Raw genomic sequence first — 16,547 nt, 5'->3', positions numbered from 1 at the left:
TTGTTGGGATGAAATGTTCTGTAGATGTCTGTTAAGTCCAGATGTTGAATGGTTAAATTTAAATCTAAAATTTCTTTGCTTAGCTTCTTTTTGGAGGATCTATCCAGCACTGCTAAAGGGGTGTTAAAATCTCCAACTACTATGGAACTCGAGGAAATCAAGTTGCTCATGTCTGTTAGAGTTTCTCTTATAAATTGAGGTGTGTTCTGGTTTGGAGCACAAATATTAACTGAAATCTCATCATATTGAGTATTACCTTCAACAAATATGAAATGTCCATCCTTATCCTTCCTTATTTCGGTTGGTTTAAAGCCTGTTGGCTTCTGTGAATGGGACTGCAACACCTGCTTTTATCTGCTTTCCATTTGCCTGGAGTATAGATGACCATCCCTTCACCTTGAGTCTATATTTGTCTTTTATTGTAAGATGAGATTCTTGCATGCAGCAGATATCTGGCTTGAGTTTTTGTATCCAGTCAGCCAACCTGTGTCTCTTTAGAGGACAATTTAAACCATTCGCATTAATTGAGAATATTGATACGCCTTTCGAGAGTCCGGTGGACATTTTTAATCCTTTTGTGACCGTGGAAGTTGGAATTTGATCAAAAATTTCTGGGTGCATTTACTTTTGTGGTGGAGGACTACCCTGGTCTTTATGGAGGATAGGTCTGAGAATATCCTGGAGAGCTGGTTTAGTTATGGTAAATTTCTTCAACATGTGAATGTCATTGAAGTATTTAATTTCTCTGTCATAAATGAAACTCAGTTTAGCTGGGTACAGGATCCTGGGTTGAAAGTTACTTTGTTTTAGGAGATTAAAAGTCGATGACCATCCTCTTCTAGCTTGAAAGGTTTCAGCAGAGAGATCTGCAGTTATTCTAATATTCTTGCCCTTGTAGGTGATGGTTTTCTTTCATCTGGCTTCTTTCAGAATTTTCTCTTTCATACTAACTTTAGTGAAATTGATTATGATGTGTCTGGGGGATGTCTTATTTGGGTTGAGTCGTGCTGGAGTTCTGAAACTGTCTGCTATCTGAATTTCAGAATCTCTTGGCATTTCTGGAAAGTTCTCCTTCATAATCTCACGGAGAAGAGACTCTGTGCCTTGTGAAGCCATTTTGTCACTTTCGGGGATCCCTATAAGACGAATATTGGTTTTCTTCGAATTATCCCAAAGCTCTCTGAGAGAGTGATCTGTTTTTGCCCTCCATTTCTCTTCCTCTTTGACAGTTTGGGAGCGTTTGAAAGCTTTGTCTTCAGTGTCAGAAATCCTTTCTTCTGCTTGCTCCATTCTGTTACTGAGGGATTCTCCTGTGTTTCTCTGATCTTTGAGGGCTACAACTTCTTGTCTGAATGTGTCAAAATCTTTGGTCATTTGGTCTTTGAATTCGTTGAATTCTTGAGGTATCTTTTGGGTTATTGCTTGGAATTCTAATTCGATCTTATTTGCTATCCAGATTCTGAATTCGATTTCTGACATCTCAGGTATATGTTTGTGCATGTGATCTTGTGCTGTGTCTGCCCCATTGATCCCTGGGGGGGTTGATCTACTCTGATTATTCATATTGCTAGAGTTTTTCTGTTGATTTCACCTTATGATTGTTTTTCACTCTTGCCTCTGGCCGTCCTCTGAGTTGGGGAGGTATCTCTCCAAGATTAGACAACTCTATTGTTGCTGGATCTTTGTAGGGAGTGACCCTGTGTAGTTCCTCTGGGGCTGCCCTAGCCAGGGAGTTCTGGTTGTGGAGGCAGCTCCGGAGTGTGACACACCTGGATATAGCAACAGGGTAGGAGGTGGTACCCATGGTTCTGGGAGTGCCTGGTGCCCAGTGACTTAGGCACAGAGAGCCCAAGGCTCCAGCAGTCTCTGGCCAGGAGAAGGGCTCTGCACAGAGGCGGAAGGGCTCCAGAGGGCATGAGGCTACCAGAGTCCCTGGCCAGATGAGCGGGCCAATGTGGAGGCAGGGAGAGTACAGGAGGGAGGACGCATTGCGCGGCTCCTGCAGTTCCTGGTCAGGGCATGCGGAGGCCCAGCGGGCACGGGTGGCAGGTTAGGGGTCACGGCGCAGCTCTTATGGAGGTCCAGGCGGCACCACGCCCAGGAGTTTGAGGTTGCTATGGTCTGTGACACCATGGCACTCTACCCAGGGCAACAGCCTAAGGCTCCAGTGTGCCAAAACCCGTCTCACTCTGCCCCTGAGGGTTAAGGCTGTAAGGCAGCTCAGTCCCTGCCTTTAGGCTGCTCAGTCACTAGGTTACTGGCTCCCACCCTATCCTTGCTCTGTGACCCTGAGGGTGGAGCTTGCCGGGGCAGTTCTTTCACAATGGCTCCCTGTGGCCCACAGCCGAACACTATTAGCTCTGTCCGGCTCAGCGGCTCAGTCTGGGGCCCTAGACAATGCCCAAAGTTCTCCGCACTCCTGCTCAAGCTCTCCCCAGTGCAGTTCAACTGAGTGCCAAGTCCAAAAACACCGAAACAGTTCACAGGTAAGGCCTTTCCTGTTTGCAGTGTCACTGCTGCTTGTACTTACAGCTGCAGGCAGGATTAGGTCGATCAAACACACAAAACCACTTGCCAGTTTTCCACTGTTTTTGTCTTCCTCTTGAGGTCCAGAAGTCCCTTGCTGACTCCCATGCCCAGTTGCAGGGAAGCTGTTACTCGGCCGCCATCTTGCTCCACTCTCTCACATCAAAATATTTTGATCAAAAAAGATTACAATGTAAAGGCCCAGTTGGGGCAGACAGGTTTTTGAGAGTAACTTGTAAAGCATTTACCTTATCCTAAATTTGCACTCTTTGCAGACTTGGGCACATATATTCTGCTTTCAGTACAGTTTTGCAAATTGTACACAAATAAAAGGTAGACGCTTTTTAATAAATTGCATTTATAAATGATCTGTATTAGAACATAATAAATCTCCAGTAATAGTCAATTAATACCTGTGCTGTACAACAGATACCTTCTATTTTAGTTGCTAATAAAGGGCTACACAATTAAAAAAAAAGTATGTAGGGACTTTTTCTTTTGTTCATCAGCTTTTGTTAGTGATTGTGTGTTTACTGTGTAACCTAAAACAACTCTTATTCTTCCAAAATGAGGCAGAAAAGAAAAAAGGCTGGACAACCCTGCTAGACCTAAGGAATTGAAAACTTCGCGGGGGTGGGGGGAGACTGGCAGCAATTTGTGTTTTGTTTTTGTTTTTTTTTGGAGATAGTCTCACTCTGTTGCCCAAACTTAAGTGCTACGGCATCAGCCTAGCTCACAGCAACCTCAAATTCCCAGGTTCAACTAATCCTCCTGCCCAAGTAGCTGGAGCTACAGGCGCCTGGCACAACACCTGGCTAATTTTTCTATTTTTAGTAGAGACTGGGTCTTCCTCTTGCTCAGGCAGCTCTCCAACTCCTAAGCTCAAGAGACCCTCCAGCCTTGGCATCCCAGAGTGCTAGGATTACAAGTGTGATCCATTACCCCTGGTCAGCAATTTGTGGTTTAACAAGCATTCCAGGTGATACTAATACAAACTTAAATGCAGAGATAAGCACATGTGAAATTTCTTGGACAATTACAAAATGAAACGGAAAGAGCATCAGTACTGTTACTAACACAGGAATAGAAAAGAGAGAGATAAAGTGTTTCTACCTTTTGATTTCATGAAAAGGTACATTTAAAATCATCATCTCAATATGCTCCTCTATTGTAAAGGCTGAGCTTTTGAAAGCACTAACATGCCTGGCCATTTTTGGAGACAGGGTCTTGCTCCTGCTCAGGCTAGTCTGGAACTCATGAGCTCAAGCAATCCACCGGCCTTGGCCTTCTAGAGTGCTAGGATTATTAGGTGTGAGCCACTTAGTCTGGCCTAAGTTCCAAGACTTTTTATCATTAGTTTTTACTATAGAAATATTTTTAATGGTAGCCTTTGCCAGTATTCTATTTAATAATCCTCAATCCTTTCCTGATCTTTTTAGAACACAAAAATGGTTATATACTTGGGGTATAACAATAACACTAACATCTTGGCCTCTTGCTTAGTGACCACTTCCCAGAGATAGAAATAATGGCTTTAACATTGGGTTTCACATTTTCTAGAACTTCAGTTTTGTTTTTTTGTTTTTTTTAAAGCAAGTATAGACTCTTAAAAAGTATAGAAGTTTTCATAATCATTTTGATCAGTCTGGTCCAATTAAGTTTGATCAGATGATTGCCTGTGCTACTCATACATTTTTTCTAGTAGAATTTACACTTATAATATGACAACTATTCTTTGTGCAATGAATTTGACCACTTCTTTTTTTTTTTTTTTTTTTTTGTAGAGACAGAGTCTCACTGTACCGCCCTCGGGTAGAGTGCCGTGGCGTCACACGGCTTACAGCAACCTCCAACTCCTGGGCTTAAGCGATTCTCTTGCCTCAGCCTCCGGAGTAGCTGGGACTACAGGTGCCCGCCACAATGCCCGGCTATTATGACCACTTCTTAATGTCGTTCATTGACAGGTCAAAAATAATATGATATTTGGTGAGTTTTATACAGCAGCAAGGGGGGAGAACTTAATCCAATAATGATGACATAAGTACCAATAAAATACAGTAATACCCTAGCTATTCTATAGTTTCCCTTATATATAACACAGTTGAAGGTCAAGAAGCCAGAAAAACCCTATGAAACCACCAAAATAGGCATCCAAAGGCCAACTTTAAAGATCATGAACTTTTCCTATAGGACAGCCCCTAGGACCTCATTTTGGCTTATTTACTCTTGGACATAATTCTCACTGGATTCTGAATCAATAGGAAATCCAAAGCAGCAAATTTTGAGAAAGGGCAAAAAGCTCTTATGAGTGGTTCCTCAGCAAAGACAGAACCACTGACCTAAGAGTACTCATGTGTCAAGGAATCCTCTCCTAAAACACACACTTTGAATCAGTCTTCACTTTGGACCTTTTAGGGTCCTATCTGAGTCTTTTAGTTACTCCCACTAGTCATTGCTATTTATATATCTGGTACTATACGGAAACGCTCACATCAGTTGAGATTCACAGTATCAACTTTTAGAAAGAACGTTTTCCTTTAGGAAAGAGGTTCTTAACCTTTTCTGAGATGACGAATTATTTTGAGACTCTGATTTCAAAAAATACTTATCTACCTAACATTTTCATATGATCTCTGGGAATTAATTTACTGACTTTCTGAAGCTAATCAATGAATCTCTAGGGGACCATGCACAACAAATTAAAAACTTCTATATGAGGTGCCAACAACACGTATGTTTAAGTTCATAAAGCTTAGTATTTTATTCAGAATGAGTCCCAGTGATTTTTTTTTTGTTGTTGCAGTTTGGCCGTGCTGGGTTTGCACCCGCCACCCTCGGCATATGGGGCCGGCACCCTACTCACTGAGCCACAGGCGCCGCCCCCCCAGTGATATTTTTTAATGATGATGAACTAGGCAACATTATAAATGCTTAATTAACATGAATAAACATGCAATACTAATAAATACAGTTTTAGAAAAAGTAATTATTATAGCAAGTTTCTTTTAAGAAAAAAAGAGGCTAAAGAGAGACAAAAATGAAAGAGAAATATTCTGCAAGTACTTTAAACATTTATCTACCTTAGTAGCAAAACTCAGTATAGTAAGTATGTTTTCTCTCTAAGTTCAAGACATCAGCAAAGATAATTCCCAAGACTGCCAAGTCTCAAAAGTCTCAAAAGTGACCTAGCAACTACTCAAAGTATCATTTTTATGGTTAAAGGCACTGGCCTAGGAAATGGATCCAGAACTCAGAACAGTTTTGTCACTGACCATGTATATAGCCTTGAGCAATAAATTCTCTAAGCCAGGGTGGCGCCTATGGTTCAAGGAGTAGGGCGTTGGCCCCATATACCGGAGGTGGGGGGTTCAAACCCGGCCCGGGTCAAAAACTGCAAAAAAAAAATTCTCTAAGCCTTAGCTTTCATTATCTCTAAACAGAATAAATTGGTTTACAGGGCTTCTGTGCTGATTTTTTGTTTTTTTTTTTTTTAAACATAGTATCTAACTCATTGGTGCCAGGTAGAATGCAGTGGTGTCATCAGAGCTCACTGCAACCTCAAATTCCTAGGCTCAAATGATCTCCTGTCTCAAGTCTCCTGAGTAGCTAGGACTAGAGGCAGCACCAACATGGCTGGCTAATTTTTCTATTTTTAGTAGAGACAGGGTCCCGCTCTTGCTTGAGCTCTTGCTTGAACTACCATCTCAAACCATCCCTCCACCTTGGCCTCCCAGAGTGCTAGGATTACAGCCTGCTGTGCTGATTAAATGAGATAATACACATCAATATACATCAGTGGTCAACAAACGGTGGTTATTAGTTATTATTTGACTTTAATCAACTAACTTTTTATGTAGGGATTTAGTTTACAAAGTGTTACCAAATATATGATCTTTCGTTATTCTAACAGTTAAGAACCACTGTTATCTCCATTTTACAATGGAAGAAACTGAAGGCAAAAGATTTATCCAAAGATACTAATTAGCAGGAAAAGAATTCTGGACTCTTTGATTACAGTAGAAAGCATGACTCAAAACTCCTTTTCCTCCCAAAAGCTTAGAAGCTTCCCTTAAAAATTTTAATCTTTTCCTTTTTTCTTTTATGTATTTATTTAGAGAGCGTCTCTCACTATGTTGCCCGAGATCGAAGACAGCAGGTTATCAAAGTTCACAGCAACCTCAAACTCCTGAGCTCAAACCATCCTCCTGTTTCAGACTCCTGAATAGCTGGGACTACAAGCAAGTGCCACCACAACTGGCTAGTATTTTCTATTTTTAGTAGAGGCAAGGTCTCCCTCTTGCTAAGGCTGGTCTCAAGCCCCTGACATCAACCTATCTTCCCACCTCAGCCTCCCAGAGTGCTAAGATTACAGGCATAAGCCACCTGCCACCTCATCCAGCCCTTTTTATTCTTTTTATTATTATTAAATATAAATAAATTTTACCATTTTAAGTGTACAGTTCTAGGGGATTAAGTGCTTTCACATTGTTGTGCAAACTACCACCATCCATCCATCCCCATAATTTTTTCATCTTTCCCAAATGAAACTTTATATTCATGAAACACAAATTTACTATCTCCTCCACTTCAATCCCTAGCAACCTTCCTGTCTCTGAATTTGACTACTGTTAAGTACCTCATATAAATGAAACCATACAGTATTTGTGCTTTTGTGACTGGCTTACTAGAAAAATGTCTTCAAGGTTCATTCATGTGTCACAATTTCCTTCCTCTTTAAGACCAAATATTCCAATATATATACATATGTGTGTGTGTGTATGTGTATACATACATCCACCACATTTTGTTTTTCCATTCACCCATCCAGGGATGCTTAGGTTGCTTCCACCACCTATTTTTAAAGTATTATTAACATTTTAAAAGTGAGATTGGTTATCCAGAGTCAGACTGTTCACTCACTCCTTTCCTTATCTTCCACTCCATTTGTCCCTCCCTGATCAGAGAGAAAATGTAAACAGGGGTGTCCAACCTGCAGCTGGTGGGCCACATGTGGATTTTGTGAGGACTATTTTTTGCTTATCTGTTGTGGATATCACAAAAATTGTGCTGCATGTTTCTTTCCTTTTTTTTTGCTCACCAGCTTTTGTTAGGGTTTATGTATTTAATGTGTGGCCCAAGACAACTCATCTTCTTCCAGTGTGGAGCAGAGAAACCAAAAGGTTGGACATGCCTGGTAGAGTATACAGTGCAAGGCAGTAAAACCAGTTATTCTTTTTTCTTTCCCTCTTTTCTATTTTTTAGTAACTTGACCAGGAATCAACACAAAGGATAAAAACTACAACTTAAAGGAGTTTAATTCAATTTGGGAGAAAGAGTGCAAAACATCAATTAATATAATAAATTAGGTGTAAGATCACCTATAACACATTTTGTTGAATGCTACTCTCTGGACCTTTAATAAAGGATAAAAGAAAATTTCCACTGTTGGACAAGAAATTAAAATGTCAGTAGCTGTGCTTAAGTGCTAAGTGACTCTTCTGAAGCTACTGAGAGTGAGTGCCAATATACTAACACAGACCAAATTGCAGCTATCTAAAGTAACCTTAAACCACTTCATTGGCTTAAGAATACAATCTGAATAGTAAAGAGTTTCCCTATTTTGAGCTTTATAGCTGTGATGTGAGATTAACCACAAGCTTTAGCACCCACAATTCTCAGAAGCAGGTAAACACGATGGAAGAGAACAACTCTAGAGATTTCAAAAACATTAACTTAAAGATGCATTTGAATCTTGTACTTCAGTGAATGAAGGTGCACCGCAGGCTCGGAGCTGTGAGCACCTAGTAGTACAGGGGGATGTGGGGGCGGGAGGGAGAGAAAGAGAAAGAAAACAGCTAAACTATGAGAGAGAGAGAGAGAGGAGATGAGAAGAGAGAAAGAAAGGGAGGAAACAGCTAAACTACCGAAATGTTTTGAAGTAACTCCAGACTATAACCAACAGGCACGAAGAACGAACGATCTTACTTTGTGTGAACTGCCTGCAACAGAAACTTGCAGTTACGCGAAAATATATTTAAAACAAAACCACTACCACAGGAGGTTGGTCACCAGCAGGACCCACAGAGAGTCTCCAGAGTTTGCGGCCGGCTGTTCCCATTCTATTGGCCACCCTTAACCCCGTCTCCAGCGTGCCAAACGGCTCGGCTGTCATTCAGTCACTATGGATAACTTCTCCGGGCGACCCCACTTTCAGATTCCTTCAAAGTTTACCAAAAAGTCTTCCAAATGATTCTGTCCACCCCACCCCCGGACACTTTCTACCTCCACAAATGACCCCACACTATCGTCCATCTCTGCGGACGCCTGGAGACAGCCAAGCACGCAGGCTGCGCTTCCACCCTTCCTTGCTTGTTTGCTCCCGAGGTTGGGGAAGCAGCTACTTGAAAAGCAAACTTTCTGAGCGTTTGCGGAGGCGGGAGGGGGCACGGCGGACTCACAGCTGGTTGATGGCGTTCTGCGAGATGACCGCGTTGGCGGAGAAGTAAGGGATCATGTCGGGGCCACAGAGGCTGCAGGTGCAGGCGAGGGGCGTCTTCCTCTTGCGAGCCAACGTGCTCAGAGTCATGGGGCCGGCTCAAAGCTCCACATCTTGGCCCCTGCCCGACTCGGGCACGAAGCGCTCTCTTTAGACTACTCCAGCGGAGGCGCAGGCGGCACGGCCACCCGGTGGCGAAGCTGACCCGCGGAGCGCGCCCAGGGAGCCGCCGAAGCCCTGGGGCTCGGCTGTGGAGTCCGGGTGGCCAGGCGTCACCAGCAGCCTGCCCGCACCCGCGTCCGGGGCGGGGCAGAGGAGTGTCCTGAGCGCCCGGAGGGTGGGACCGGCCGGCGTCCCGCCCCCGAGCTCGCCACGCCCACGCGGGTCCCACCCCGAACGCACGCGACTGCTAGGGAAGGGCCTGCCCCAAGATGCCGCAGTTTAGGCCAGGGAGTGAAGGAGCCGGAATGGAGGGATGGTGAGAAAAGCTCTTACTTCTCTAAGGCGAACTTTGTTTTTTTTTTGAGACAGAGTCTCAGCTGTCTCCCTGGGTAGAGTGTCGTGCGTCATAGCTCACAGCGACCTCCAACTCTTGGGCTCAAGCGATCCACTTGCCTCAGTTTTTCTATTTTTAGTAGAGACGGGGTTTTTGCTTTTGCTCACTTTTGCTCAAGCTGCTCTCGAACTTCTGAGCTCAAGCAATCCAGCTGCCTCGGCCTCCCAGAGTGTTAGGATGACAGGCGTGAGCCATGGTGCCTGGCCACTAGGGCGAACTTTCAACGGAAAAGTCCTGCCTCTTATCTGGTTTGATACTATACATTGTATCTCGAACAAACTCATTTTTTGAATGATCTAAAAAAAACTTAAAGGTCATATATTCACAAACGCAAAAAATATTTATGAACGGCTTTCTACGTGCTGAGAAAATTCAGAGATTAGATTTATTTTTTTCGAACGGTTGAGGTTATAGTAAAACAAACTTTTTACACTGTCGATAACATCTGCTTAAAGCACTTTGTAAATACATTTATAGAGGGGTTTTCCAGCCGTCATTGCAAATCAAGGAATCACAGACTTAGTTGCACAAGAGTTATCTATGGAGATTTTAAAAATCCCAATGCCCAAGCTGCACCATAGACCAATCAAATCGCAATCTTTTCTGGGTGGGATTTAAATGTCTTTTTCAAAGCTTTCTCGGTGATTCCAAAGTGCTACCATGGTTAAGAAGGCAGGTTAGGCATGTTAGAAGTCATGGTGTACAGACGTGGAAATATTCAGGCTTTAGGCAGGTGACCTCGTTTGTAAATGATGGCAGGAATCTAAATTTTTATGACTCTTGATCTTTTACCAGCAAACGGTATATACACCCTCATCCCTTTGAGGGGTTTATGCCCTTAGTACACCTTTACCGTGTTCCTTCCAACTCATAGAGTGGTGCCTTTCACCTGACCAGGAAGCACCATCTCTGTGTAAAATGAACCCATCTCTCTGTGTCCTGTATGCTATGTAGTGGCTTACAAAAGATGCTGGCAGGAAGCAGGTAAGTTAGCACCCTTATCTTTTACCCTTCCAGGTGTCATTATGCCAGAGCAAATATTTTCAGGAATCAGTATTTTTAGCATTTCTGAATACATGACTAAAATATTTATTAATGAAACTGCCTTAGGAATTCTAGAGTCAGGTAATAATTTTTAGAAATCACTACCCAACTAGAAAAAAGTAAAATAAGGAAGAAGTCACTTTAAAACTTAACATGCTAGAGCCAAGGAAAAAAATGTCTTTGATTTCTATAAATTTTCAGGCTCTTTTTCTTTCAGGAAGTTTGATGATTTTGAAAATACTAGTGGTGGAAAAAAGAAAGAAAGAAAGAAAATACTAGTGGTGAAATCATAATCAATCTAAGCTACAAATTCTGTGCCTAAAACCAGAATCACTCTTTTGTTAGTTGATACTTCCATAAAATTTAAGAGCTACTGCCAAGGCGCGGAGGGCCTTGAAATACTGTAAACTCATGCTGGAAAAAGATAATCTGGACCCAGGTGGCAAGTGAAGAGTTAACGGAAGGTCTGGATATTGGGAGTTCATCTTATTCACCCATCTCTAGGAAGGAAAATGTTTGAAAGATTTATTCATGCCATGTCAGCAGGCACCCAAATGGCAGTGTAAGAAAAAATCTGCTGATACACCCCAAAATAAATTGCTTAAAATATCTGGCAAACTTGTCAGTTTGAAACTTCTTCCAGGCTGTAATTTATTACAGCCTCCTGCTGTGATCAAAAAAAGGCAGCAGGCATTTTAGAATGGCACTGCTAAGGTGAGTCCAGTTCCTTTCATTACACTGCAAAGACGGGATTTTATTGAAGTCAACACTAAATGATGCCATTTAGCAAAGATGATGGCATGGTACTCATCTGTATCTGTCTGAAAAAGAAGTCAGCAAGAAATGTATCTCACTCAATTTGCACTTAATATCTCTTGCATTTAAAAAAGGCTAGAGATAAAGATTTCATAAATATGTATACTTGTCTTTTATAAATAGGTTCCTATAGTGACGCCCTAAAAGCAAGTAGTCCTTTGGTTTCTCCTCAAAAGACCTCTGTCAGTGCCTATTTGGTTAAGGAGACTATGTTAACACCCCCAATCCAAGCCTCTTCAAAAGCTTTTCAAAGTTAAATTCTCACTTTGAACTGTAATATAGGAAATTGGGAAAGTGCTAGGACATACCTCTTGGTTTTTTAAGAAAAAACTTATACACTCTTTACAAACTAGGATAACTTTAAGAAAATAATTTTTTGTTACAGCTGGTTTTAAAAAGTTGAACAAATTCCCTTTGTTTTCAGTCTGCAGAGTGTCTAAATGTCAATTAATTTAGTTGCAGCTCAAATTAAATTTTTACTCTCCACTGTCAGGAAACAAACTCTAAGGAGGAAATTTTCTGTACCTAATCATCTAGAAATCAAAAAATGATTCCAAATTAGATTGAGCAGCACAAAACACACTAAGTTAGTTTTCTTTTATTTTTTTTTCCATTTTAAGAGACAGTTTTACTATGTCGCCCTCGGTACTCACAGCAACCTCCAACTCTTGGGCTTAAGCGATTCTCTTGCCTCAGTCTCCTGAGTAGGTGGGACTACAGGCGCCTGCCACAACACCTGGCTATCCTGGCTATTTTTTGGTTGCAGTTGTCATTGTTGTTTAGCAGGCCCGGGCCGGGCTCGAATCTGCCAGCTTCAGTGTATGTGGTCGACGCCCTACTCATTGAGCTACGGGTGCCGAGCCTAAGCCAGTTTAGATTCCACCTGAAATCAGAAGGGGCGTCTCTTAAAAAAAAAAAAAAAAAAAAAAAAATTTTTTTTTTTTTTTTTGCAAGAACACCCTGACAAAAATTGCTTCATTTCTTTATACTTTTGCTTGAGTTAGAAGATTTGAAATGAGTTTTGTCATGTCATTTGCTGGCCATTTCAAGTTTCAGAAATGTGAATATTCTAAACTGTTGGGTCTTGACAATATTAACTATGACCAAATCAGTTTTTTTGGAGAATTCTATGTTAATGGCATTAAAAATGCTTAAAGTAACAGGTATCCCTTATATTCAAAAAGGGCTTCCTTTAGTATGTATCCATGCATTCCTCCATAAGTATAAACACTGTAAAACAATGAACACTGAAAGGCTTCATGCTGACCTAACTGTATTCCACCATAGACCTGAAGGTGCAGTGAAATGTGAATGAAGAAGGATGTAGACATGCTTTGGCTGCTGTGACAAAATTTCAACACCTGCAGCCTTAAGGTCATATGTGCCCTTCTAGGTAGGTCCTTAAATGCGGCCTTTTGACTGAATCCAAATTTTACAGAACAAATCCTTTCATTAAAGGGGTTAGGCAGAGAAAGATAAAGCTTTTCTTGCCTCCTTTGGTACTTAAAAAAGAACAATCTTAAAACCAGAAGACCACAGGTTCCCCATCTCTGAATGGTATAATAAAACCCAAGATTTGTTCTTTGGGAACAGAATCTTAGAAAAAGGAATATTGGCTGGGCAAGGTGGCTCATGCCTGTAATCTTAGCACTCTGGGAGGTCCAGGCAGGTGGAATGCCTGAGTTTATGAGTTGGAGACCAGCCGGAGCCAGAGCAAGACCTTGTCTCTAACAATAGTTGGGTGTTGTGGCAAGCACCTGTAGTCCCAGCTACTTGAGAGGCTAAGGCAAGAGAATCACTTTAAGCCCAGGAGTTTGAGATAGCACTCCACCCAGGGTGACAAAGTCAGACTCTGCCTCAAAAAAAAAACCAAAACCAAACAAACAAAAAATACAAAGGAATGTCATTCAATCTGGAGATCCTGAGAAATACATTTAATCAACTTAAGATAGTTTCCTAGTTCACAGCAGTAGAGCTCAGCAGTTAATAACTTGGTACTTGGAATTACTGGGCTAGGTTTGAATCCTACTGCCACCATGAACTATGAATTTTGGAGTTACTTAGTCTATAATGCAGTATTAGCCCTTCATTTTTAAAATTATTGTAAATTAACATATGTAAAGTACTTAAAAAGAATGCCTGGCACAAAAATCTACTCTTTGGTCTTACTGTTTGGCAGCCTTAAAGCAAGGTCCACTGTGGATGTTAGTTTATTCACTGAGAAAATAAAAATGTTACCAGGCTGGCTCGACGCCTGTGGCTCAAGCGGCTTAAGGCACCAGCCACATACACCTGAGCTGGTGGCTGCAACCAAAAAATAGCTGGGCGTTGTGGCGGGTACCTGTAGTCCCAGCTACTTGGGAGGCAGAGGCAGGAGAATCACTTGAGCCAAGAGCTGGAGGTTGCTGTGAGCTGTGATGCCATAGCACTCTACCCAGGGCGACAGCCTGAGGCTCTGTCTCAAAAAAAAAAAAAAAAAAAGAAAAAAAAAATTGCCAGGCACAGTGGCTCATGCCTGAAATCCCAACACTTTGGGAGTCAAAGATGGGAGGATCCCTTGAGGGCAGGAGTTGAAGACCAGCCTAACCAACAGAGCAAGACCCTGTCTCTACAAAGAAAAAAAAAAATTTATAGAGACAGAGTCTCACTATACTGCCCTCAGTAGAGTGCTCTGCCATCATAGCTCACAGCAACCTCAAACTCTTGGGCTTAAGCGATTCTCTTGCCTCAGCCTCCCAAATAGCTGGGATCTTAGGCGCCTACCACAACACCCTGCTATTTTTTTTGTTATAGTTGTCATTGTTGTTTTTAGCAGGCCCAGGCCAGGTTTGAACCCACCAGCCCCAGTGTATGTGGCAAGTGCCCTGACCACTGAGCAATGGGTGCTAAGCCTTTTTTTTTTGAGACAGTCTTACTTTGTCTCCCTAGGTGCCATGGCGTCATACCTTACAGCAACCTAAAACTCCTGGGCTCAAGCGATTCTCTTGCCTCAGCCTCCCAAGTAGCTAGGACTACAGGCACCTGCTACAAAATGTTGGACTAGAGATCCAAAGATCTCGTTAAAACAATATTTTAACATTTATATATATGTATATACATACATATATTTTTTTTTAGGAAAAAATACATTCTTTATTAATTTGAAGCTTCTAAACATAATAAAATAATTGAACCTAAAACATTAAGTTTTAGTTAAATTTTAAGGGAAGATAAATTTCATTTAGGTGAAAATAAATAGGAAAGATGTGGATTTAGGCAGGTAGTCTAATTGTGTTAGGTCATGAACATACTTGAGGACAGTGTAAAGTTTAACATCATTTCTAGTCTGAAAACTTCCAACATTTTATCTTATCTTAAATGGATAAGAAGTCACAACAATAGAGCAGCAAAACATCCCCCCCCCCAAATAAAACCTAGTCATAAGAAAAAATGATTATACCAGAGGGCCTATTTGTATTTTTATGTTTTCTCGAAGGGTTTCAACTAGAGAAAAATAGTAAATTAATCCCTTGGGTGTTAAAGGGAGAAAACCAACACTTAAAAGAGTTATAAAACAAAAAGCCTGTTGCCTGGAGTAATACAATATTATGTCTCCTATGAATCTGTAAAACACTAGGATAATACTCTCAAGATAATATCTGAATTTTCAAATTTATTGTCTAGACAGCACTAAGAGGTATCTCACTACACTTAGTCAAAGGCACTGTTCATATAATACAGTAAACCAAAACCAAACTCTATAAACAAAGCAATCTCTCTTAAAAGCAATCATGTTTTACAGTGACAATGTGGCTAATAGTTTTTCTTTTTGAAGTAATATTTGACAATAGTTTTAAAACCTGGATTGAACAATATCACTGAGCCTTTATAGTCCTTTCAATGGAACTCTCTACCCATAAGAGTAATGAAGAATACTGAAAAGACCTGCATATCACCATACGAGGTGATCTCTAAGGTATTCATCTCTCCAAGTTCTTAACCACCATATGCTCCTGTAGGAAGAGATGTTGAAATGCTGCTTTCTTTGGGTTACAAAAGGCCCATACTCTATTGTTTAGTAAAAATAATAGGCATTTATAGATCACTTTTCACATCCAACGCACTTTACAAAACATTTAACCATTTAGTCCCCAGGCTATCTCTTTAACCATTTAATTTTTTTGCTAGTTTCTTTAAAAAGTAATAAAAGTAACATGCTGAAATAGTCATTTTTTTTTAACAGAATCCAGAAAGGTAAAATAAATCCAACCTTCTCATTCTCATCATCCTACTTCCAGAGATGATTATTAATATTTCTTTTCTTTTCTTTGTTTTTTGAGACAGAGTTTCACTTTGTTGCCCTTGGTAGAGTACTGTGGCGTCATAGCTCACAGCAACATCAAACTCCTGGGCTTAAGCGATTCTCTTCCTCAGCCTCCCAAGTAGCACCCACCACAATGCCTGGCTATTTTTAGAGATGAGGTCTTGCTCTGGCTCAGGCAGGTCTCGAACCTGTGAGCTCAGGCAATCCACCTGCCTCAGCCTCCCAAGTGCTGGGATTACAGGAGTGAGCCACCGTGCCTGGCCAATTATTAATATTTCTAAAGATTTTCCTTGCATATGCAAACATCAAATGTGTTGTAGCTGCCCATTAAGAAGCATAGATGCATACAGAGAGTGATATTCTATATATTTTTATGGTTCATGCTTTCCCCCATGTATCACTATATGGTTACCATTTTTTTTTTTTTTTGAGACAGAGTCTTACTGTGTCACCCTCAGTAGAGTGCCGTGGCCTCACAGCTCACAGCAACCTCCACCTCTTGGGCTTAAGAGATTCTCTTGCCTTAGCCTCCCAAGTACCTGGGACTACAGGCACCTGCCATAATGCCTGGCTATTTTTTGTTGCAGTTAAAAAAAAATTTTTTTTTTTTTGAGACAGAGTCTCAAGCTGTCGCCCTGGGTGGAGAGCCATGGCATCACAGCTCACAGCAACCTCAATCTCTTGGGCTTAAGTGATTCTTTTGCCTCACCCTCCGAAGTAGCTGGGACTACAGGCGCCCACCACAATGCCTGGCTATTTTTTGGTTATAGTTGTCATTATTGTTTGTCAGGCCTGGGCTGGATTTG

At 41.3% G+C, this 16,547-nt stretch overlaps 1 protein-coding gene across 6 annotated transcripts in view; it reads right to left on the bottom strand.

Annotated features, from left to right (window-relative positions):
- Positions 1-16,547, bottom strand: part of SSH2 (slingshot protein phosphatase 2) — a 294,781-nt gene that overhangs the window by 119,908 nt on the left and 158,326 nt on the right. Inside the window, exon 1 of one of the 6 annotated variants that reach the window (XM_053570908.1) lies at positions 8,985-9,264. The exons of the other annotated variants lie outside the window; for them this stretch is intronic. Coding sequence (XP_053426883.1) covers positions 8,985-9,112 — 128 coding nt within the window. The 5' untranslated portion in view covers positions 9,113-9,264. Of the gene's footprint in view, positions 1-8,984; positions 9,265-16,547 lie in introns of those variants that run through there. 6 annotated transcript variants of the gene reach the window in all.

Source organism: Nycticebus coucang, chromosome 18 (genome assembly GCF_027406575.1).
Source record: "Nycticebus coucang isolate mNycCou1 chromosome 18, mNycCou1.pri, whole genome shotgun sequence".
NCBI classification, from domain to species: Eukaryota; Metazoa; Chordata; class Mammalia; order Primates; family Lorisidae; genus Nycticebus; species Nycticebus coucang.
The sequence above is the reverse complement of the archived record's forward strand: the minus strand, read 5'-3'. Positions and strand labels throughout refer to the sequence as shown.